The following is a 26,371-nucleotide window of genomic DNA, read 5'->3' as shown; positions in this document are numbered from 1 at the left end:
CTCCATGGGTATCCCCTGTGTCATGATATCTTGGATTATTTAAGCTGTTCTTTCCCAAAAATGTATTCAAAGGCAGTTCCACCACCTGTGTGCAAAGGTTCCAGGAGCATCACACCCTTCCAAAGCACATGCGACACAGCCGCCCTAAATCTCCACACTCTCAACATTGTCATGTACCATCTTGCCAGCAGCTTAAAGCAGTGGCCACCAACCCTGTCTTCAGGGCCCACTAAAAGGTTTTATGTACTACTTTGGGGAGATGCAGACTAGAATACTGCAATCATTGAGCAGAAAATATCACCTGTGATGTATTTCAGTTATCTTGCAAACCTGGCCTGTGAGTGGGTCCTCCAGACAGGGTTGATGGCCACTGGCTTGAAGGACATTTGTCATTTTCAGATCAACTGTAGTAAAAACAGGCCAGTTTTAATTTTTTATTTTTATTTTTTTTCACTGGAAAGATCAGTTTCTCCTTCCCCAACTCCATATACAGCTGAGAACAGAGAGTATGTGATCACAAAAAAGGTATGTATACTTTTTTAATAGATATATACATTACACAAATGTTTTGCCTTTCGTTTCTATTTTAAACTGAATGGGTAATTTTACAAGATGAGGGTTTACATATTCTTTAAGTGCTTGCCGACCAGCTGCCCTCGTTATACTGCAGCAGGTCGGCACGTTGCTGCGAACAGCCATAGCTGTACGTTGGCCCTTTAAGCGGAGATAGCAGGCGTGCACACACGCCCGCTGCACTGAGGGGGGGGGGGGTTGCCACGCTCAAATGTGGGCACGAGAGCCAGAACAACGACGTGTGTAAACACACAAATCCCTGTTCTGAGAGAAGAGGAGAGACAGATCTTGTGTTCCTACGAGCTAGGAAGAACGATCTGTCCTCTCCTCTAGTCAGTCCCATCCCCCTACATTTAGAACACACACATAGGGAACACAGTTAACCCCTTGATCGCCCCTAGTGTTAACCCCTTCTCTACCAGTGACATTTACACAGTAATCAGTGCATTTTTCTAGCACTGATCGCTGTATAATTGTCACCGCCATTACTAGTAAAATAATAATAATAATAAAAATGCTATAAATCTTTCCCCTATTTTGTAGAAGCTATGACTCAATCAATATATACGCTTATTGCGATTTTTATTACCAAAAATAAGTAAAAGAATATATGGAAAAAATTAACAGAAAACTGCACTCAGGTATGATTGACTGAATATCAAAATTCAATAATTCGGAAGCTGAGATTCTTACATATCACATAAATACAGATCGAAACAAAGAAAAAACTATAGAATTGCGCTAGCCATATACTTCTGAAACTAAAATGAAAAAAAAAACACATATATAAACCACCCATTGGTCAAATGATATGAAACATCCTATATAAATGTGACAAATATTTTAAAATACAAAGAATCGCATATGTATAATGAATATGTGTCCATCATAAACATATATAGTCACCAATAATGTGCCGGTGAATATATCAAACAATATTGCCAATAAAAAACATACAAAATTCATAAGTGCACAAAATGAAATCAAAAAATTGTGACCAAGTGAAAATAAAACAGTGCACTGTAAAATAAAAGTCCATATAACAGTGAACAAGGCCATCCCCGCACTCTAAAAACAGCAAGATGTGTAGATTCCACCACCAGAACAGCAGAAATGGACTCTTACCGGATCGCTATGATCCCCTAAAATGGAGGATCAAAGGAGGCATATAATAGGTTACGGCTTGGCTTACAGGGGACCAAAGACGTGGTATCAACGTATAACAGCCACTTCACAAACAGTCAGGACATCTGTGAATACCATGGTGTATAAAAGATATAAAACGTTCCATAGTGTAAAACCTTAAAAATTATAAAAAAATATATATAATGCACTTACACAGTTACAATGTTCAGAGAGCAAAACATTCTGATGCACTGGCCGGAACACAAACAGACAGCCCGTCCTTCTGGGTGTACGAATGGAGCACAAGGTCACGTTAGCATGTTGCTCCATCCTAAACGTTTCGTGATAACTTAAGTCATCCAGTGCCCCCCAAATTTTAAAGCAATATTAAACCTAAAACCAAAAATGTAATATATTGCAGCGTACCAATCATTAGATGTGGTGGCTGTATTAGTATTCCTTTCTTTGTCTTTTTTTTTACTTTGTTTGCACCTGGTCACCTGGCCAGTAACACACCTCCTCTATTAGTGTGACAAAGCTCTGGAGGAATGAATACAGCAGCATTGTCAGTCTTGGGGAGGGGGTAGTGTTAAATGTATTAACAGATTTAAATACACTGACAAACTGAAGCCAAGCTCCAGCCCACACTTTATAATAAGTTACAGAAAACAAATACATGCATACTCACACACACTCCACCTTTGGAAGCAATAAAGAGGCACATGAAGAAGACACGCAGAGCACACAAAGCCAAATATGCGCATAGCTTAAATCGCACTTAATATTGAGTGTGACTTAAAAGGAGCAAGAGAGTCCAACCTCAAATATGGTATACACTGTACAGAGTCAGCAGTCATTGTGCCCATAAAATACTCCCAATTACTGGCTGGTTGGATTAGGTTCTGCCTGGCTAGCTGGCTGGACTGACTTCTGGCCTGGCCATCAGGGCTGAGGGCAACCTGAATAGGCTGACTTCTGGCCTGGCTAGCTAGGATCACTTCTAGCCTGGCTAACTGGGATCACTTCAGGGCTGACATTTGGCTTGGCTGGCTGGGCTGACTGCTGGTCTGGCTGGCTGGGCTGTCTTTTGGTTTGTCCTGGCTGGCTGGGCTAACGCCTGGCCTTACTAGATGGTTGGGTTGAATTCTGGCCTGGCTGGCTGTGTTAGGCCGGTGAGAAGACTATATGTTTTTTGTCAGGACAGTACAGGGGTCAGGGGTAAGAGGAGTTCAGAAGTCTCTAGTGTGTAATACAGAATGCAGGGGTCAGTAGTATGTAATAATGCACTGGCCAGTAGTAAGTAATGTGGAGTGCAGGTGTCAGTAGTGTGTAATTCAGAGTTCAGTGGTATGTAATGCCAAGGTCAGTAGTATGCAACACCCAGTGAGTGTAAGGGTCAATTGTATGTATTGCATAGTGCAGTGATCAGTAGTACCTAATGCACAGTGCATTGATGTTTAGTAAGTATTGCAGAGTGTAGGGCTCAAGAGAAGTAATTCAGAGGTTTAGTGTAATTTAGAATTATTAGTGACCCATAAGCATGCAGAGTTTAGGAGGTCAGTAGAAAGTAATATAAAGGTTGGGGTAGTAAAATGATGATTACTATTAACTTCTGAACCTGCATAGCTCAGAGGTCCATAGTAAGTAACATAATTAAGCAGTCAGTATGTATTCCACAGTGCAGGGGTCAGGTGTAAGAAATGCAGAGTGTATAGGTCAGTGGTGTGTAATGCAAAGCACAGGAGCCAGTGGTAGGTAATGGAAAGTGCAGGGTCAGGAGTAAACAATGCACAGAACAATGGTAGGTGGTAAGTAATGTAGGGTGCAGAGGTCAGTAGCATGTAAACATACCCCCTTCACTTCCATCCATAAAGTATGGGTGTTAACCAACAATGAATCCACTGCTTCAACGCAACTGAACTCTTTACAGCACCTGCACTCTTTCCTCTTCAATCATCACTCACTGTCCCCCATAATCATCAATGGTTCTCCCTGACTGACAGTTCAGGTGCCTACACTCTGTGCGAAGGTGAGATAAACACTTGCCACCCAAACACAGCAGTGCCTTCCAGCCAATCAGAGCAAGCACTAAGAGTAATCCCAGGACAATCCAAGATAATTGAAGACAGTTGAGAAATATCCATATTGCAAGTACAGTGAGGGAAAAAATATTTGATCACCTGCTGATTTTGTACATTTACCCACTGACAAAGAAATGATCAGTCTATAATTTTCATGGTAGATTTTAACAGTGAGACACAGAATGACAACACAAATATCCAGAAAAATGCATTTCAAAAAAGTTATTAATTGATTTGCATTTTAATGAGTGACATAAGTATTTGACCCCTTCACAAAACATGACTAAGTACTTGGTGGCAAAACCCTTATTGGCAATCACAGAAATCAGACCACCAGGTTTGCATACATCTCAGGTCCCATCTTTGTCCCATTCCTCTTTGCAGGTCTTCTCTAAGCCATTAAGGATTTGAGGCTGACATTTAGCAACTTGAATTTCCAGCTCCCTCCACACATTTTCTAAGGGATCAGGGTCTGGAGACCTTAAATATGCTTCTTCTTTAACCACTCCTTTGTTGCCTTGGCTGTGTGTTTTGGGTCATGGTCATGCTGGAATACCCATCCACAACCCATTTTCAATGCCCTGGCTGAGGGAAGGAGGTTCTCACCCAAGATTTGACAGTGCATGGCCCGTTCCATCTTCCCTTTGGTGCAGTGAAGTGGTCCATATTGTTTCCACCTCCATGTTTAACCGTGGGAATGGTGTTCTTGGGGTCATAGGTAGCATTCCTCCTCCTCCTCCAAACACAGAGTTGAGTGGATGCCATAGAGCTTGAATTTGGTCTTACCTGACCACAACACTTTCACCCAGTTCTCCTCTGAATCATTCCATGTTCATTCGAAAACTTCAGATGGGCCTGTACATGCCCTTTCTTTAGCAGGAGGAACTTGCGGGCACTGCAGGATTGAAATCCTCCACGGCATAGCGTGTTACCAATTGTTTGTTTGGTGACTATGGTCCCAGCTGCCTTGAGATCATTGACAAGATTCTCCAGTGTAGTTCTGGGCTGATTCCTCACCATTCCCATAATCACTAAAACTCCACAAGGTGAGATCTTGCATGAAGCCCCAGACCGAGGGAGATTGAGTTATTTAGTGTTTCTTCTATTTGTGAATAATCCCACCAAATGTTGTTACTCTCTCACCAAGCTGCTTGGCGATGGTCTTGTAGCCCATTCCAGCCTTGTGTAGGTCTACAATCTTGTCCCTGACATCCTTGGGTGGCTCTTTGGTCTTGGCCATGGTGGAGAGATTGGAATCTAATTGATTGCTTCTGTGGACAAGTGTCTTCTATACAGGTAACAAGCTGAGATTAGGAGCACTCTCTATAAAGAATGCTCCTGATCTCAGCTCTTTACCTCTATAGAAGATACCTGGGAGGCAGAAATATTGCTGATTGATAGGGGATCAAATACTTATTTCACTCATTAAAATGCAAATCAATAACTTTTTTGAAATGCATTTTTCTAGATATTTTTGTTATTCTGTCTCTCACTGTTAAAATAAACCTACCATTAAAATTATAGACTGATAATTTTTGTCAGTGGGCAAACATACAAAATCAGCACGGGATCAAATACTTTTTTCCTTCACTGTATACTATCTATGCATTTTCTTCTAGTGCACACTATCACAAAATTGTTATTAATTGTTGTATTAAGAGGTACAGTAGATCATTCTGTTTCTGTTTATATTGCAGTGTCAAGTTTTTTTAACCACTTAACAACCACCCATTGCCGATTAACGGCTTCAGGGCGGTTGTTTAACTCTGAGAGGCCGTTAATTAACAGCCTCCCAGAATTCTGCTCTCGCGCGCCCCCTGGGGCGCGCACACAAGATCATCCGTGACCGCTGGGTCCAGTGGACCCGGCGCATCACGGATCATGGTAAACGGCCGCTCGTCGCGGCCGTTTACCACGTGATCGCTCCGTCAAATGACGGAGTGATCACTTGTAAACAAACCGGCGTCATAACATGACGCCGGTTCCTCCCTCCCCCTCTCTGTACCGATCGGTACAGCGGAGGGGAAAGAGATCGGTGTCAGCAGCGATGTGGGCTGCATCTGCAGTGCCCACATCGCTGCTCACCGAATTTAACCCCTCAATTCCCTGCCAATACTCTGCAATACCCTGCAATACTCTGCAGTACCCCCCATTACTCTGCAGTACCCTACCATTACTCTGCAGTACCCCGCCATTACTCTGCAGTACCCCGCCATTACTCTGCAGTACCCCGCCATTACTCTGCAGTACCCTGCCATTACTCTGCAGTACCCTGCCATTACTCTGCAATACCCTGCCATTACTCTGCAATACCCTCCAATACTCTGCAATACCCTCCAATACTCTGCAATACCCTCCAATACTCTGCAATACCCCGCCAATACCCCGCCAATACTCTGCAATACCCTGCCATAAATTGCCATACCCAGCCATACTCGGAGATACCCAGCCATACTCGGTGATACCCTGCAATACCCAGCCATAGACCCCCCCACCCCTCACCGCCCTCCGGTGCTTCTACCAACTCGCCAGTACGATCAAAGCCAGAATCTTTTTTTTTTTTTTCAGGCTTCCCAGCCTAGAGGTGAGATGTGGGGTCATACTGACCCCCAGATTTCACTGTAAAGAGGACCTGTCACCCCATATTCCTATTACAAGGGATGTTTACATTCCTTGTAATAGGAATAAAAGTGATCAAAAATTTATTTTTGGGTAAAAAAATGTCAAACTAAAATAAATAAAGTAAAATGAACAATAAAAAAAAAAAAAGCGCCCCTGTCCCCATGTGCTCGCATGCAGAAGCGAACGTATACGTAAGCCCCGCCCACATATGAAAACGGTGTTCAAACCACACATGTAAGGTATTGCCGCAAACGTTAGAGCGAGAGCAATAATTCTAGCCCTAGACCTCCTCTGCAACTCAAAACATGTAACCAGTAAAAAAAATTGAAAGCGTCACCTATGGGGATTTTTTAAGTAGCGACGTTTGGCGCCATTCCACGGGCATGTGCAATTTTGAAGAGTGACATGTTCGATATCTATTTACTCAGCATAACTTCATCTTTTACTTTATGCAAAAATTGGGCTAACTTTACTGTTTTTTTTTTGTTTTTTTTAAGCACAAAACATTTTTTTCCCCCAAAAAAAAACGCGTTCGAAAAATTGCTGCGCAAATACCGTGTGAGATAAAAATTTTCAACGACCACCATTGTATTCTCCAGGTTCTTTGCTAAAAAAATATATATAATGTTTTGGGGTTCTCTGTAATTTTCTAGCAAATAAATGATGATTTTTACATGTAGGAGAGAAATGTCAGAATTGTCCTGGGTGCTCCAGAACGCCTGATGGCGCTCCCTGCATGTTGGGCCTCTGTATGTGGCCACACTGTGTAAAAGTCTCACACATGTGGTATCGCCGTACTCAGGAGTAATAGCAGAATGTGTTTTGGGGTGTAATTTGTGGTATGCATATGCTGTGTGTGAGAAATAACCTGATAATATGACAATTTTGTGGAAAAAAAAAAAAAGGAAAAAAAAAATCTTGATTTTGCAAAGAATTGTGGGAAAAAATGACAACTTCAAAAAACTCATCATGCCTCTTACTAAATACATTGGAATGTCTTCTTTCCAAAAAGGGGTCATTTGGGGGGTATTTGTACTTTTCTGGCATGTTAGGGTCTCAAGAATTGAAATAGGCCGTCAGTCCTTCAGGTGTGATGAATTTTCAGATATTGGCACCATAGCTTGTGGACTCTATAACTTTCACAAAGACCAAATAATATCCACCAATTTGTACTTATTTTTACCAAAGATATGTAGTAGTATAAATTTGGGCCAAAATTTATGAAGAAAAAATTACTAATCTGCTAAATTTTATAACAGAAACGAAGAAAAATTCATTTTTTCGCAGAATTTTCGGTCTTTTTTCTTTTATAGCACAAAAAATAAAAAACTGAGAGGTGATTAAATACCACCAAAAGAAAGCTCTATTTGTTTGAAAAAAAGGAAAAAAATTTCATATAGGTCCAGTGTTGCATGACTGAGTAATTGTCATTCAAAATGTGAGAGCACCAAAAGCTGAAAATTGGTCTGGTTATTAAGGGTGTTTAAGTGCCCAGTGGTCAAGTGGTTAAAGAGATTGGTGACTGGGGTTATTTCCTTGCATATCTTCATCTGGATAACACAAAGGCTCCCGATATGTATTACTTTTATTATATTTTGTTTATGTATTGTATACATTTTTGTCTTTTATCCTCCCCCTCTTTTCTGATCTGGATCCTTGTTATGAGTTAATGATTCATAACATTTATAACATGTAGTACTGTTGCCATCTGGAGTGTCAATGATGAAATGCATGGCATTGACAAATGATCGTGAAAGCATCTATGAAGGGGCATGCCCTTGGAAGCCATGCAGCTAACATGACATGGGAACATTTGCTAATGTCTGCCGTGACATTTTAGGTAAAGGAAACCTTTTATGAAAGCAATTTTTATTTCTTATTATTGTTTCTTATTTGGCTGTCATGCTACTTTGGCTTGATTAATTTCTGTGTCATTACCCAGACCAAGTATGAATATATATGAGAGCTTTGCATTTTTTCTGTCTCTGTTCTGTTCTTACAATTATTTAAAGCAGATCTTCACCCTGAAAAAGTTCCCTCCCATCCACCCCTCCCCTACACCAATAGGGCCATTTTTCTGCTTATTTACTTTCTTTTTTTTACTAAAGAAATTCTATCTCACCCCCATGCATGGCACTAACCTAAGCGAATGATAAATACTATGTTTGCAGTGTGTCTTGGGATAATAGTGGCTAAATGGTTAGCATTTCCGCCTAGCATTACTAGGGTCATCGGTTCAAATCCCAGCTACGGCACTGCCTGCATGGAGTGTGCATGTTCTCCCTGTGACTGTATGGGTTTCCCCTGGGTACTCTGGTTTCCTCTCAGGTTCCAAAAACATGCTTGTAGGTTAATTGGCTCCTATCTAAATTTGCCCTAGTATGTGTATTTATGAATTGGTGACCTTGGATGTAAGCTACTTGAGGGCAGGGACTGATGTGAATGTACAAATATAAAGTGCTGCATACATTTTATACAAGTACCTATAATAATAATAACAATAATATGTATGTCACATATCCCAGGAGGCAAGTCTTCATTGACAAAGGTGGGCCAAGCGGGACTTTGGGAGGCCTGCCAGCTAAACTGAGAAGAGCTGGAAACAAGTTAGTGGTGGTACAGCAGGACGCTGAATCCACTGCCCTTCAGATACTTGCCCACTGGGTGGGCAAGTATCTGAAATGTGCAGAACACAGCATCAGAAAAGCAGGGGTTACAAAAAAAGGTGGGGGGGGGTTTAGAGTGAAGATCCACTTTAAGTCAAACACAGCTAGACAACTAAAGCCACGTACACACGTAGCCGTCTGTCCGACGTACTTAGTCTGGCGGACTTCCCGCCAGACTGTACGTCGGACTTTCCGAACGGGCTACTTGCCCACACACGGCACTTTTTCAGCGGACTAATACGGCTTACTAAGTCCGCCGTACTATCCTCCCTACTTTTGAAATGAACGGACTCGCCCACACACGCGGAGGAAAGTCCGCTCATTTCGAGCGCGTCTCCAGGTAGGCGGGGCCAGCGAAGGAGACGTCGCTGGCCCCGCCACCTGGTATGGACTTAAAGGGGAACCCCCAACGCCGAAAAAAAATCGGCGTGGGGGTCCCCCCAGGTCCACATCAGACCCTTGTCCGAGCACGCTACCCGGCCGGCCAGGAAAGGGGGGGACGAGCGAGCTCCCCCCCTCCTGAGCCGTACCAGGCAGCGTGCCCTCAACATGGGGGGTGCCTTGGGGAAGGGGGGGCGCGTGGCCCCCCCACCCCAAAGCACCTTGTCCCCATGTTGATGGACAAGGGCCTCTTCCCGACAACCCTGGCCGTTGGTTGTCGGGGTCTGCGGGCGGGGGGCTTATCGGAATCCGGGAGCCCCCTTTAATAAGGGGGCCCCGGATACCGGCCCCCCACCCTATGTGAATGAGTATGGGGTACAATGTACCCCTACCCATTCACCTGTAAAATAAAGTACAAAAAAAACACAACACACAAGATAAAATAGTTTATTGCACAGCTCCGGGGGTCTTCCGTCTTCGGGGGTCTTCTCGTCGGACTCCTCCGCTATCTTCTTGTAGCTCTTTTACTAGCGGAGGAGCCCGGCTTTCTTCCTCGCCGCTGGCCTCTTCTTCCGACTTCGGGGGTCTTGTCCCCCTCTTCGGTTCTTCTGCCGGGCCACCGCGCCTTCTTCTAGCTCTTTTACAGGTGGTGGCCCGGTCTTCTGTCGCCGCCGCCGCCGTCTTCCGTTCTTCTGTTCTTCTCTTCTTCTTCAGAAGATGTTGCCTCGCCGAGTCCTCCGCTCACAATGACGGGGAACGGGCACGCGGCGACTTATATAGGGGCGGGGTCTTTGGTGGATGCCACATGGGTTGATGTCACATGGTGACCCCGCCCCCTTACGATGTCACAGTCCCGGAGGATGCTGGGACTGTCGCCATGTGATATCATTGTACCCCATACTCATTCACATAGGGTAGGGGGCCCGTATCCGGGGCCCCCTTATTAAAGGGGGCTCCCGGATTCCGATAAGCCCCCCACCCACAGACCACGACAACCAACGGCCAGGGTTGTCGGGAAGAGGCCCTTGTCCTCATCAACATGGGGACAAGGTGCTTTGGGGTGGGGGGGCCGCGCGGCCCCCCCTTCCCCAAGGCACCCCCCATGTTGAGGGCACGCGGCCTGGTACGGCTCAGGAGGGGGGGGCGCTCGCTCGTCCCCCCCCTTTCCTGGCCAAACGGGTAGCGTGCTCGGACAAGGGTCTGATGTGGACCTGGGGGGACCCCATGCCAATTTTTTTTGGCGTTGGGGTTCCCCTTTAAGTCCATACCAGGCGGCGGGGCCGGCGAAGTCTCCTTCGTGGGCCCCGCCTACCTGGAGACCCGTTCGAAATTAGCGGACTTTTCTCCGGGCGGGAAAAGTCCGCTCATTTCAAAAGTACGGCGGACTGGCATACACACGGCCGGATTGTCCACCGAAATGCGAGTCCGGCGGGAAGATTGGAGTGTAAAACTACATTCTAAGTCCGCCGTACTTTCGGGTCAAAAAAGTATGCTGGAGGCTACACAAGGGGGGATTGTTTGGCGGACTTCAGTTTGCCGGACTTTTCCACCCGCTTGTTTGATCGTGTGTACGTAGCATAACATTTTCAGAAGGAGACCACCAGTGGTGCCCCATATTTCTTTTATGGTATATTTTCACAGATTAGCAGAGTAGTTGCAAAATAGATCTTACAGCTGGAAAGTAGAGCCAGTGATTAAAGACCTGGTTAAGAAACAGACAGTGAACTAGCTGGAGTACCTCTTCAGAGGTACAAAGAAGGAAGTTCCTATAAATTTACAAGTATTCTCTCCTCACTTCCATTGTGAGTACAATTTTGTTTTATTTGGTTTTATATGAATCCAATTTATGTGTATGTATGTGTACTTTGTTTTGTATTATGCACCAGGACAAGCAGACTAACATGTCAAGTAAGCAGCTGACAACAAAGATGTCTCAGTCTATGAGAATTCAGATGACAGTCTATCTTAAAAGCATATAATTATATTAACCAATTTGTTCTCTTCATTTAAAATTGAATATATGCTTTGATCCAGAAAACAAAGCAGCAATAAGCTGGGAAGAGGTAGAAACACCAAATACAGATAGAAAGTTCACTATATGCCCTTCCCAAGATAACCCAAACCATAGTTAACAAGCAATATAATATCCTACCTTCTACATAGAAACCATAGGATAATTACAAAACACGGATTCCTAGTGGGGTTCTTATTTTATAAATTAAATTGCATTATGTACAAGATTGCTTAACAAACGTGTCTTTATGAGTCACTCAACATTTTGACCACTTTGAATCCGGTTGGACAAGACAAGAAGATGCTAACCACAGCAATAAATCAGGTGAAACTAGAATCCCACAATCTGTATAGTCTCTGCAGAGTCAAAGCAATTGAATTCTGCTATCAAGAATAACCCCAAATGACAGTTACAAATTATATTTATAAGCAGAAAATATATTTATATACACACTGCATACATATATAAGCTATAAAAAAATTGTATATATATATATATATATATATATATATATATATATATATATATATATATATATATATATATATATATATATATATACACATATATACACACACACACATACATATACACAAAATTAGGAAATGGGGAAGAAAGAATAATAAGGAGAAACCAGAAAAGGAGTATATTTAGGGCTAGAACTTGTATGCATTTAAAAGAGCAATAGTCACTTTTCGGAGAATCAGAGCAGCTGGCAGATCTCATGGATACGTGTCCTGGTTTTCAAAGCCCAGCAATGTCACTATGTAGATCTCAAGGAGAAAAAAATTTAATAAATTCTCCACAGCATTGCCAGTATACTTTATGTAATATTATGTCTTTGTAAAATCTAGTAATATCATATACAAGGAGCAAGGACACTTCCCTTTTATTTGAGAGGTGCAATTTGAGGCAACTTATGCATCTAACAAGGATGCCCCCTTGGTAGATCCAGAGCAGATCTGTGTGTTGTATTATCTTGGAAATCCCAGAAACTAGGTAAAGTCTGTGGTTAACAATAGCTAAGCATGAGTTGGTTTGCCATAACTTGCTGTTCCTATAATCCCACTAGTAAAAGCAGACTTGGACATGCCAATAAACAATACTATTGACTTGTATTGAAATCCCCTTTAATGCCGTGTACACACGATAGGAATTTCCGACAACCGTGGATTTATTTCCAACGGATGTTGGCTGAAACGTGTCTTGCGTACACACGGTCGCACAAATGTTTTCGAAAATTCAGATCGGCAAGAACGCGTTGACGTACAACACGTATGGTGAGCCAAGAAGAATGCAGTTCAAATGAAATGCATCTCTACTGCTTGATTCCGAGCATGCGCAGACTTTTGTGCGTCGTAATTGTGTACACACGCTTGGAATTTACAACGGATTTTGTTGTTGCAAAGTTTGAGATCCAGCTCTCAAATTTTTGTTGTTGGAAATTCTGACAGAAAACGTCCGATGGAGCCTACACACAGTTGGAATTTCCGAAAACAACATCACGTCAAACAGTTGTTGTCGGAAATTCTGATCATGTGTACATGGTCTAAGGCTTATGATGTGAATTAGTTCACCTTTATGTGGAAAGAAACTTACCACAAAAGGCATCTCCATTTTGATAGTTCTTGCCGTTTTGTGTATCCTCTTCATTCTGTACTGTAGATACATGCTTAGCTGAGGCACATCCCATATTTATCCAGTCAGGTCCTGACTGACTGATTGAAAAAAAACATTTCTAGCGGAAACTTTTCAAGTTGTGCCATGAACAGGAAGTTGTATCCACCATTGCTGAACCTGTGGGAAAGGTAAGATCCATTTAGACAAAAAGCACCATTATTCAAGGAAACACTTTTAATTAAATATTATTTTAATTTATATTTATATATATATATATATATATATATATATATATATATATATATATATATATATATATATATATATATATATATATATATATATATATATATAAATACTTTAAAGCAGAAAAACATTTAAACATTAGCAATTCAAATGAGTTTGCAGCTGATGCATATATACCAGGACTCAATCTATTTTAACATGAGGAACTTGAGACAAAAGGTACATTCAGGATACTGCTTAGGTACAGTTAACATTTCTAGAAGTTCTGAGTTCAAGTCAATTTTAATACTTCGCTTTACTTACTTAGTCAGAAATGACGCACAAGGCATAGCAATTTGTCTGGTGTGAAGAAGACCTCAGAGTCTAGTTTACATGGTATTTGTATGTACCGTATAATATAATTACATGGTATATGTATAAAAAATAGGCAGCCACCAATACTAAATTAAAATCCTCCTGAAAACAAGTCTTACATTTACATGAAGTAGAACCTGTGTCAAAACTTACTGTTGCTGGCAATTTGATACATAATTCTTTTTAAATTAAGTTGTGTTTGGTAAACCAATATAAGTGACTTTGCCATTTACAAAACACATATAACAGCAAAAAAACAATTTTACACCGCTACGAGAAATGCTTGGACATCTAATGTGACAAACTACCAACACTAGGGCAAAAGCAGCATCCGTCTGTATTTGATAACTTTGGCTTTTTGGGTAGGCCTAAGGCAAGAGCACAGTGGACCCCTTCTGAGACCACCCTGCTGTGTTCAGCCTAATTAAAACAAAAGGCCAGGTCATCCCTTGGTGCACTCTAGCTTATTGACACATCTCAATAAGAAGCAATCAGTTCTCTGCTCTGACGTGTGTGACAACAGCAAAGAGAATTGAGCTGGAGCTTAATGCTCCGAACTCTGTCGCCCCTGCTCTGTTTAGAGAGGAGGGACGAGGTATGTCGTTAACGCTGCAGGCTCTGCTCATGTAGTGTAATCACTGCACTAGCAGAGGGGAAGGCTTGTTAGCTGTCTACTGACAACTCACATCCCCTACCACAAGTTTACAATTGGTGGGAATTTGCGGCAGTTTTCTAGAAACTGGTGTCTGTTTATTTAATGTGACGCATGTCAATTCTGAAAGGCGCAGGGAGTTTGGTTAGTTCCAGGATGTTGTTAACACTAACACCTTTATAAAAAACATTTTCTGGTGGCTCTGTCCATCTCTGCCTTGCTTAAGACCAACACTTGGACAGGAAATGAGGAAAAATATCCCCAACAGGGTCAAAGACAGCAGTAAAAATCAAGCAGGGGTTTTAATTTTTACCCAAACATTGGCGGCGCCAGGTGGGTGTATGAGGTGTGCTATAGCCCCCCCAAAAAATATTGCTAGCACCCCCATAGTTTTGACCACGGACACCCATATGCTATAGGTAGTCCTCTGCCCTATCGGTATGTAAGGGGGTCTGGCGAGAGCTGCCTCAGACTTTGTCTCTGACTGCAGTGCCCAGCAATTAGCCTCCTAGGACTGGCCGCCTGTATGGACTCTCATATGCGGTAGAATATTAGATTGTTCCAGAACAATTGAGCTGATGTTTGGCCGACACACATTGGCGCTCTTTCGCTGAAAATGCACTGGACTGGTCTGGGAGGAGGAGCTGAGATTGCAATTCCAGGTGTCTGTCTTCAGCCATGAAGTTAGGAACTAAGTGCCGAAAAGCTCTTTACAGGAATTCCCTCCATATTTATTGCTTCAGCTTCCTACCCTGCACACAAACAGCTAGGATCTGTTCTCAGGGGTGACACTGCACGCTGACGGCACTTAATATTGCCCCCAAATACATACTACTCACTGCCCCCCACTATGTACTGCAATCACTACATACTGCCCCCACTGCATACTGCCCCAAGTTCATACTGCCCCAAGTTCATACTGCTCACTGCCCCACTACAAACTACCCCCATTATATAATTCTCACTGCCCCCACTGCATACTGCTCACTGGCCCACTACATACTGCTCACTGCCCCCCACTACATACTACTCCACTACATACTGAAGGGGGCACACTGACTATACTCCTGGAGGTTAATCATTGTGTAGTTCTGGGGATAATAATGCACAATCCTTGGGTTTATTGCAGTGCTGAGAGTTACTATCCGTGCTGGAGTTTATTACTGTGCCTTGCTGAAAGTTAGTTGTTGTGCCATGCTAAGGGGTTTATTATTGTGCATTGTTGGAACTTAATTGTTGTGCAGTGCTGTGGGTATATTATTTTGCCATGCTGATGGTTAAGTGTTGTGCTGTGCTGGAGTCTAATTGTGCTAGGCTGAGGATTTATTTTAGTTTTGTTCAATTCCAGGGGTTATTTATGCCGTTCTGGCGTTTGCATTTGCTGGGGCTATTACTGACACTGGCACTTGTGTAGGGCGTATCACTGTCCATTTGGTCTTATTTTACTCCAACAATCTTTTTAGTGTGCTCCAAGGCCCTATTTTGTTTATACATTGGGATAATCCATGAAAAAATACCCACTGTTGGCCATGCCCACTTTTGACCACACCCATTTAGCACCCTCATTGCACCCCCAAAATAATTTGTCTGGAGCCATCCCTGTCCCCAAATATCTAAAACATAGAAAAATGTTTTGGCTACAGTTTCACTTGAATCAATTGGATTGGCTGTATTAGCGGCACGTTCCTAGTAGTTTCCTTTTTAAACAACCTCTTTCTTTGTGAGGTGAGACATTTATCCCTTCTTCCAGTATAAGCCATCAAAGCCAATCACAAAGCTTTTTAGATGACTTTACTACACAAAAATATTAAAGCATTCTACAAAACCATTCAAAATATAATTTTCTAAGAAAAAGGAAAATCAGTTGCAGATAAAAGGGATTTCATTGGTTTGTAAGATTGGCAGAATTCCAATGTTCATTTGGACAGGTCTTACATCCCCTAAGATATCTCTGCTGCAGACTACATTTAAAAGTGACCCTGTGTTACGGCATGCTGTATATTTGGCAAAGGAACTCACATAAATGCCGGCAAGGAGCTGTACGACTGTTTACATTCCCAAGTCCACTACATTACATGCGTAATAAATAAAAAATAAAAAAGGCAGATAAAAAAGTAATGGCCTGGAATTGCTGACTTGCTTGCTACATCCATTGCGTTTTAGACAGTTCACATAAGAGTCTGCTCAAATGAAGGAAGCTGACTTGACTGTTCACATCCATTTATCCAATATATTCTAGCCAAATAGAGAAGATCGATATAACTGATGATTAGAAATATTTTTTACTTTTTGATAACACAAATAAAAGAACCCACTCAGAACATTGTGCAGTGCGGAAGCATCATCTAAATAAACTTGTGCAAAAGTAACTGCAACAGTAGGATACTTCATTAAATATTTTGGTAAGATATGTGCATATACAGTGCCTTGCAAAAGTATTCACCCCCTTGGCCTTTTACCTACCTATTTTGTTACATTACAGCCTTTAGTTCCATGTTTTTTAATCTGAGTTATATGTGATGGATCAGAACACAATAGTCTAAGTTGGTGAAGTAAAATTATAAAAATATGTACATAAAACTATTTTTCAGAAATAAAAAACTGATAATTGACACGTGCGCATGTATTCACCCCCTTTGTTATGAAGCCTATAAAAAGCTCTGGAGCAACCAATTACCTTCAGAAGTCACATAATTAGTGAAATAATGTCCACCTTTGTGCACTCTAAGTGTCACATGATCTGTCATTACATATACACACCTTTTTGAAAGGCCCCAGAGGCTGAAACACCTAAGCAAGAGGCACCACCAAACACTGCCATGAAGACCAAGTCAGGGTTAGGTTATAAAAAAAAATATGCAAATCTTTGATGATCCCTAGGACCACAATCAAATCTATCATAACCAAATGTAAAGAACATGGCACAACAGCAAACCTGCCAAGAGACGGCCGCACACCAAAACTCACGGGCAGTGCAAGGAGGGCATTAATCAGAGAGGCAGCACAGAGACCTAAGGTAACCCTGGAGGAGCTGCAGAGTTCCACAGCAGAGACTGGAGTATCTGCACATAGGATGACAATAAGTCGTATGCTCCATAGAGTTGGGCTTTATGGCACAGTGGCCAGAAGAAAGCCATTACTTTCAGAAAAAAAACAAAATGGCACGTTTTGCATTTGCGAAAAGGCATGTGGGAGACTCCCAAAATGTATGGAGGAAGGTGCTCTGGTCTGATGAGATTACAATTGAACTTTTTGGCTAAAGAAAATGCTATGTCTGCCACAAACCCAACACATCACCCAAAGAACACCTTTATGCATTATGCTGTGGGGATGTTTTTCAGCAGTCGGGACTGGGAAACTGGTCAGAGTTGAGGGAAAGATGGATGGTGCTAAATACAGGGATATTCTTGAGCAAAACCTGTACCACTGTGTGTGATTTGAGGCTAGGATGGAGGTTCACCTTCCAGCAGGACAATAACCCCAAACGCACTGCTAAAGTAACACTTGAGTGGTTTAAGGGCGTGTAAATGTGTTGGAATGGCATAGTCAAAGCCCAGACCTCAATCCAATAGAAAATCTGTGGTCAGACTTAAATATTGCTATCCACAAGTGCAAACCATCCAACTTGAAGGAGATGGGGCAGTTTTGCAAGGAGGAATGGACAAACATCCCAGTGGTAAGATGTGTCAAGCTCATAGAGACTTATCCAAAGCGACTTGGAGCTGTGATAGCCGCAAAAGGTGGCTCTACGAAGTATTGACTTTAGGGGGTGAATATTTATGCACTATTTATCACACCATTTGTTGTTTGCTTCACAATAAAAAAAAATTTCAAAAAAAATCTTCAAATTTGTGGGCATGTTCTATAAATTAAATGATGCAAATCCTGAAACAATCCATGTTAATTCCAGGTTGTGAAGCAACAAAACACAAAAAATGCCAAGGGGGGTGAAAACTTTTGCAAGGCACTGTACTCAAGTTATCAATCCCTTATGCCGCGTATACAGGACCGGACTTTGACGGATTTTCCAAATGAATGCACAAGCACACCAAAGTCCGACAGATTTAAACGTGATGACGTACGACCGGGCTAGAATAAGGAAGTTCATAGCCAGTAGCCAATAGCTGCCCTAGCATTGGTTTTTGTCCATCTACAGACGAAAGGATTTTTCGACCGGACTCAAGTAAGAAAGATTTAAAACATGTTTTATTTCTAGGTCCGTCGGACACTTGGGGAAAAAAAAGTCAGCTGGAACCCATACACGATTGTAATATCCGACGGATTCATTCCGTCAGACCTAGTCCTTCGAAAAGTGTGGTCGTGTGTACGCGGCATTAGTAGAGGTGGCCTGTACAAAAAAAAAATACATAATAGCCGTTGACGCAACATTAATACAAAATTTGTAAATATTGAAAAAATTATTTATTACGCAACTGATATTCTGCATTCAGTTTATTTTTATATTTTTTAATTATTTCTTTACTTGTCCTTTTTCTTGTATATGTGTACATTTGTAATGGTAGAATATGATAGAAAAAAAATAAAAAGTTGGAGACCAAAAGTTTTGTTGTGCCGGGGGTTTTTGTAACTTAGTAGAGTAGTACCATCAGGCATAACATAAAAAAACTGTATATGGTTCTCCAGCTATGTAGGCCAGGCCTAAACACCATGTAGTGCAAGGGCATGCCTAATTGCATACACATTGAAACTCTAAAGGTTTGACCTCATTATATGGTTTTGGTAAATCTGAAGACAAAAATCTACAGAAAATCTAATAGTGTGTATGGGGTCTAAAGCTTCGTACACACGGTACGATTGTTGGCCACCTTGAGCGTCAAATTTTTGTCAAAATGGCATATGCCAGGATCTTGTTTTGTCTTGTCTTGCATACTAGCGGTACACAATTGTTGTGCCACAAGCCCGAACATAGTGACGTACTACAAGGAATTTCAGCCCTTGAGCGCCACCCTTTGAGCCCCTTCTGCTAATTTCATGTTTGGTGAGCACTGATTCCGAGCATGCGTGTTTGTACTTTTGACTTGTGTGACGGATTTGTGTACTGACCATACGAAAATCTGATGTCAAACCGCCGAAAATTTACTAGCCTGTCATCCAACATGTGTTGGCCGAAAGTTGGACAACAATTGTCAAAAGGAGCGTACTAATGGTAAGATTTTAGGACAACAGTCTGTCAACAGACAATCCCCTGCCAACAATCGTACTGTGTGTACGAGGCTTAACGATGCAGGCATTGGGGCTGATCTGAGGTTTGATGGTGCTGGCATTGGGGCCGATTTGAGGCTGATCAGAGGTCTGATGGGGCTAATCCGAGATCTAAAGCCTTGTACACACGGTCAGATTATTGGATGAATTTTCGTCAGTTTTTTGTTGGATGCTAGTCTCAAATCGAAAATGAAGAGGGTACTAACCATCAGAATTTTCAGACGACAGAATTCAACGTCAGAAGTGACGTAAAGGTGTTGAATTGTTTTGTATGTGTTCTTTCATTTCTGAGCATGACTAGTCTTGCTCTTCAGATTTTTTTTGGGCAGAAAACCATACTAATGAAATGAAAATCGAGCGTTGAGGTCACATCAGACAAAAATTTTGGTGCCTGCACATACAGTTTTTGTCTGCCAAAAATTCATAATTGGCTGTCAAAAGCAGGCATACTAACGACCAGAAAATCGGCAGATTTTTCATCGGATGAAATTTAATTCAGATTTTGCAGGTATTGAATGCAGGTCTGATCTGAGGTTTGAAGTTGCAGGAGTTTGGCCTGATTGTAAGTTTGAAATTGCAGGAGTTTGGGCTGATTGTAAGTTTGGATGTGCAGGAATCGTGGCTGATCTGAGGTCTGAAGGTACAGGAATTGGGGTCGATCTGAGGTCTGAAGGTGCAGGAATCGGGGCAGATCTGAGGTCTGAAGGTGCAGGAATCGGGGCAGATCTGAGGTCTGAAGGTGCAGGAATCGGGGCAGATCTGAGGTCTGAAGGTGCAGGAATCGGGGCAGATCTGAGGTCTGAAGGTGCAGGAATCGGGGCAGATCTGAGGTCTGAAGGTGCAGGAATCGGGCTGATCTGAGGTCTAAAAGGTGCAGGAATCGGGGCAGATCTGAGGTCTGAAGGTGCAGGAATCGGGGCTGATCTGAGGTCTGAAGGTGCAGGAATCGGGCTGATCTGAGGTCTAAAAGGTGCAGGAATCGGGGCAGATCTGAGGTCTGAAGGTGCAGGAATCGGGGCAGATCTGAGGTCTGAAGGTGCAGGAATCGGGGCAGATCTGAGGTCTGAAGGTGCAGGAATCGGGGCTGATCTGAGGTCTGAAGGTGCAGGAATCGGACTGATCTGAGGTCTGAAGGTGCAGGAATCGGGGCAGATCTGAGGTCTGAAGGTGCAGGAATCGGGGCTGATCTGAGGTCTGAAGGTGCAGGAATCGGGGCTGATCTGAGGTCTGAAGGTGCAGGAATCAGGGCTGATCTGAGGTCTGAAGGTGCAGGAATCGGGCTGATCTGAGGTCTGAAGGTGCAGGAATCGGGCTGATCTGAGGTCTGAAGGTGCAGGAATCGGGGCTGATCTGAGGTCTGAAGGTGCAGGAATCGGGGCTGATCTGAGGTCTGAAGGTGCAGGAATCGGGCTGATCTGAGGTCTAAAAGGTGTATGAATTGGAGATTATTTGAGATCTGAGGGCACAGAAATTAAAAATGGATACACGTTATAGAATTTTTTTTTGCTCAAGTTCTTTTAGCTGTACCTTGAACTATGCAGTGCAAGGGCCTGCCTGTTTGCATACAATTTGAAAGTGTTTAGCTTTGACCTCCATATTATATGGTTTTGGTAAATCTAAAGGAAAGTTGTACAAGAAAATTGTATTAAAATTGTACAGTGTGTAGCAAGCTTTAGACTGATCTGGAGTTTGAAGGTGCAGGAATTGGGGCTAAACTGATGTCTAAAGCTGGCTACACTATAACATTTTTATACATTTTCTTGCACAAATTTCCTTTAGATTTACCAAAACCCTATAATATGAGGTCAAATCTAAAACCTCTCAAAACTGTATGCAATCAGGCAGGCCCTTGCACTACAAATATTTAAATATCTTAACCAGCTGAAAGTGGTATTATTATTATAATACAGGATTTATATAGCGCCAATAGTTTGTGCAGCTCTTTACAAAATTACAGTTATAATATATTTCAATATGGATGGAGGCTGATGACAACGTCATCTCCCCATATAAAGTCCCACAGAACCCCCCCCCCCCCCCATTTAGAATCACAGTTATAATACAATTTGGTACAAAAGGAATCAGAGGACCCTGCTCGTTAGAGCTTACAATCGAAGGAGGAGGGTCAAGTGATACAAAAGGAGATGAGCTGATGAATAAAGTAAAAACACAGTATATTAGTTAAAAGCAGGATAGGCTTCTTTAAAAAGAAGGGTTTTCAGATGGATAGATTACGAGATAGTCAGGCTGATTGGGGTAGGGAGCTCCAAGGGATGGGAGAAGTCCTAAAGGCGAGCATTGGAGGAGATGACAAGGGAGCTAGAGAGCAGAAGATCTTGGGAGGATCAAAGAGAGAGCAGTTTGGTTGATATTTTGGTCCTAGGTTAGTGATGTAGCTGGAAGCAGAGTTGTGGACAGCTTTGTAAGTTGTTGTTAGTACTTTGAATTGTATTCATTTGGTGATTGGAAGCCAGTGGAGGAATTGGCAAAGGGGGATACTAGACAATGAATGGTTGGTAAGGTGGACGAGTCTAGCAGCAGCATTCATGATGGACTGAAGGGGAGATAGCCTGTGTAAAGGTAGTTGCCATAGTCGAGGTGAGAGAATGTATTAATTGCAGCTTACCAATCATTGGATGTGGTGGCTGCTTCAGTTTTCCTTGCTTAGCTTTTTCCCCTCTGCTTTCACCTGGTGATCTGGCCAGTAACATACCTGTATTAGCGAGACAACTCTGGAGGAATGAGGACAGGAGGCACAGCAGACAGCAGCACTAACACTTTGGGGGGAGGGTAGTGTTAAATGTATTAGCAGGTTTAGATGCACTAACAAATTGAAGCCGCACACTTTGTAATTAGTTACAGCAAACATTTTTTTTTCCTTTTGGGATAAAAGTTTTACATGAATAAAAGCTAATCATTTCAAAAACACCCCCGCCAGTGTTAAGTGGTTTGTTACTGTATACTGATTCTGCAGAAGAGTTTGTGCTGCGAAAAACAGACTTGCTGGCTGGATTACCAGATGAAAAAACGAAGAAAGAAAGCCTAAAACAAGGAAACTAATGCGGCCATCACTTCTAAAAATTGGTAAACTGCAATATAATCAATTTTTGCTTTTGGGTTTAATATTATTAGAAGTTTAGCTACTGAAACACTTGAAAACATTGTTCATGAAAATTTATATTGTTCAAGGTATTATTTTAGTTTCGTTTTTTATTTCTAGCACTCAATATGTATAAACATATATATATATATATACTTACACGTGGGGATAATGCTGCCTCCGTGGTTTTCCTTTTCTGCCTGTAGCTTAGTTTCCTGAATCTAATTAATATATGGAATGACAGGGTTAGCTAACCATGAACGAAAGCTGTAGAAATAGGACAACTGGAAATACTGACTGCCAATCAAGTATCCCACAATAAAAAGACAACACGGACAACTCATGCCAGCTAGTTGACTAAGCTGTAGAAAAAGACATGTCCATCAAGTTTAACCTTTCAGACTCGACAGTTCGGCCCATGAGATGGTAAAGCAAAACCTGCCCAACTACTGAGCCAATTCAGTAGTATAAATGGCAAAAGGGAACTCTTCCTGATCTCACAATAGCAGATCAATTCCCGGGAGAAAAATATTACTGTGCTATTTTTAGTAACGGTCATTGCAATTACCACTAGACTATAGTTATTGTGTACTTTTTAGAACTAGGGATCAGTGATACCATAACAGAGTTGGGTTGGTAAACCTTTTATTCAAAGAGAAGTTCCGCCCCCATCCCCCAAAAATTAAAAGTCAGCAGCTTCAAAACACTGTAGCTGCTGACTTTTACTATTAGGGTACTTACATAGTCAAGTTGAAAAAAGACACAAGTCCATCTAGTCCAACCACGGGGCACGCTGACGACGTCCTGTTGATGACGAAACACTTAGGGAGGAGGAGCGACGTACTGACGTCACCACTATACGCCTAGTCCCGGAAGCTACTGGATGGTTGCGCGGCCGGCTGGCTTGCGTTATGCTGACTGTTTTTTCTTCTATTGTAAGTGTTGATTTGGCTAATTTTACTTAATAAATGTTTAAGGGTTTTTAAGCCATGTGAGTCTACTTGCTTTTTGGGTTACCTGCCATACATTTGATCCTGTGGATTACTGTTTGAGTTGTGGATATTTCCTGGTATCAGGTTCCTGTGAGCCATTATTATCCCAGGCTGGGGTTATAGCCATCCGCGCAGTGTGGTCCCCTGTAATAAGGGACCACGGGGTTCCGCTAAGCGGCAGTGTGTTCATGTGGTGGAGGCTCTTTGTTTTTCACGTATCAGTTTGTGTGGAAGTCACTTTATAAATAATCATGGATATATAAAGACTTTTTTCTGATATTTATAACTTTTGGAATTATCATTCATTTGGACTGTTTAGAAATATGTCACTTTATTTAATTTATGATACAATTCTTTTTTGGTACGTTTTGTATTGTTGCAGTATGAATTCATAATTCGTTTCAGCAGTAATTCACAATTAATATTTTTGGATCAATTTTGGTAACACGTTTACCAGTTTTTGGGTATAATATTATGCGGCGTGCGCCTGGCTGTGAAGCCACAGCCCGGGGCCCACAGTGAGAATGCTGGCGCCGCCGAGAGGAGGGGGTGAGGAGTGGGGCTTCGTACACCCGCATCGCTGGACTGTGTGACAGATGAGTGTCTGATTATTAAAAGTCAGCAGCTACACATTTTGTAGCTGCTGACTTTTAAATAGGTGGAACTTGCCGACCAGACGCCACAGTTATACTGTAGCAGTACTGGTACGGTGCTTCATGTAATAGATACAGTGGGCAGGCATGCACCTGCAGCACGATGCTGGAGCCAATGCGCATGGCCGGCACCCGTGATGTCCACTGTCCACCCACAATCGCTCCACAGAGAGCCAGAATGGCTATTTTGTCAGGGGAGTAGAGAGAGATAGTCTGTTCCTAGTGATTAGGAACAGCAATTTCTCTGTACTCCCAGTCAGTCCACTCCCCCCATAGTTAGAAACACCTCCCAGGGAACACACTTAAGCCCTTCCCTACCACTGTCATTTATACAACAAGCAGTGAATTTTTATAGCACTGATCACTGTATAGATGTCACTGGTCCAAAAAAGTGTCAAAAGTGTCCAATCTATCCGCCGCAATGTCACAGTCCCACTAAAAATCACTATTTATTCACTATTTTGTAGACACGAACTTTTGCGCAAATCAATATACGCTTATTGCGATTTTTTTTTTACCAAAAATATGTAGAAAAATACATATTGGCCTAACCTGGTGAAGAAATTTGTTTTTTTTTTGTTTGTTTTTTTGGGATATGTATTTTAGCAAAAATTTTTTTTACTTTTTTTCAAAATTGAATTTTTTTTTGTTCATAGCACAAAAAATAAAAAAAACACAGAGGTGATCAAATACCACAAAAAGAAAGCTGTATTTGTGGGGGGGGGGAAAAAAAGACATCAGTTTTGTATGGGTATGAAAGTCACACAACCACACAATCGTCAGTTGGAGCGACATAGTGTCATATCACAAAAAATTGCCTAGTCATTAACCACGTCACCCCGGAAGGATTTGCCACCTTCCTGACCAGGCCATTTTTTGCAATACAGCACTGCGTCGCTTTAACTGACAATTGCGCGGTTGTGCGACTCTGTACCCAAACAAAATTTATGTCCTTTTTTTCCCCTCAAATATAGCTTTCTTATGGTGGTATTTGATTACTTCTGCGTTTTTTCTTTTTTGTGCTAAAAAAAAGAGCAACAATTTTGAAAAAAAACCAAAAAAAAAAAACAATATTTTGTACTTTTTGCTATAATAAATATCCCCAAAAATGTCTTCATCAGTTTCGGCAATATGTATTCTTTAACATATTTTTGGTAAAAAACTAAAAAAAAAAAAAAAAAAAAAAAAAAAAAAAAATCGCAATAAGCATATATTACTTGGTTTGCACAAAAGTTATAGCATCGACAAAATAGGAGATAGACTTTTGGCATTTTTATTATTTATTTATTCTTATTTTTTTATCAGTAATGGCAGTGATCTGTGATTTTTATCGGGACTGCAATATTGCGACGGACCGATCGGACGCTTATGACACTTTTTTGGGACCAGTAACATTCATACAGCGATCAGAGCTAAAAAGCCACTGATTACTGTATAAATGTCACTGACAGGGAAGGGGTTAACACTAGGGGACGATCAAGGGGTTAACTGTGTTCCCTAGGTGTGTTTCTAACTTTGGGGGGTGGGTGGCTGACTAGAGGAGGCAGATCATTGTTCCTACTTAGTAGGAACACACGATCCGTCTCCTCTCCCCTGACAGAACCAGGATCTGTGTGTTTACACACACAGATCCCGGTTCTTGCTCTGGCACGAGCATCAGCTCAGGGGACACACTGCGGGCACGCCTACTACAGCATTTTACAGAGCCGACGTATCGCTATAACGGCTTGTGCAGCAGTGCCAACCTGCCGTAGTATAACTGCGGCAGCTGGTCGGGAAGGGGCTAAGGGAGTAAATCCTTCCAGTGCTGAAGTGGTCAAAAATGCCTCTCCACATTAATCTATGGGGGTTATTTACGAAAGGCAAATCCACTTTGCACTTTCAGTGCACTTGGAAGTGTAGTCGATCTAAATCTAAGGGGTAGACCTGAAATAAGTGGAAGCACTGCTGATTTTTTCATCCAATCATGTGCAAGCTAAAATGCTGTTTTTATTTTCCTTGCATGTCCCCCAAGGATCCACAGTGACTGCACTTCCAAGTGCACTTTCAGTGCAAAGTGGATTTTCCTT

The 26,371-nt window shown here is 42.0% G+C and overlaps 1 protein-coding gene across 2 annotated transcripts in view; it reads right to left on the bottom strand.

The window, feature by feature from the left end:
- The window catches only part of CUNH1orf21 (chromosome unknown C1orf21 homolog), a 166,534-nt gene that overhangs the window by 31,859 nt on the left and 108,304 nt on the right, over nt 1-26,371 (bottom strand). For both annotated transcript variants that reach the window (XM_077452660.1, XM_077452658.1), the window contains exon 2: nt 13,062-13,259. In XM_077452660.1, the coding sequence (XP_077308786.1) occupies nt 13,062-13,155 (94 nt within the window). In that variant the 5' untranslated portion in view covers nt 13,156-13,259. The remainder of the gene's footprint in view (nt 1-13,061; nt 13,260-26,371) is intronic.

The sequence above is a fragment of the Lithobates pipiens genome, unplaced genomic scaffold (genome assembly GCF_037356315.1).
Source record: "Lithobates pipiens isolate NorthernLeopardFrog02 unplaced genomic scaffold, aLitPip1_a1.2 Scaffold_23, whole genome shotgun sequence".
Classification (NCBI taxonomy): domain Eukaryota; kingdom Metazoa; phylum Chordata; class Amphibia; order Anura; family Ranidae; genus Lithobates; species Lithobates pipiens.
Note: the sequence above shows the minus strand (reverse complement) of the source record. Positions and strands in the feature narration are given on the sequence as shown.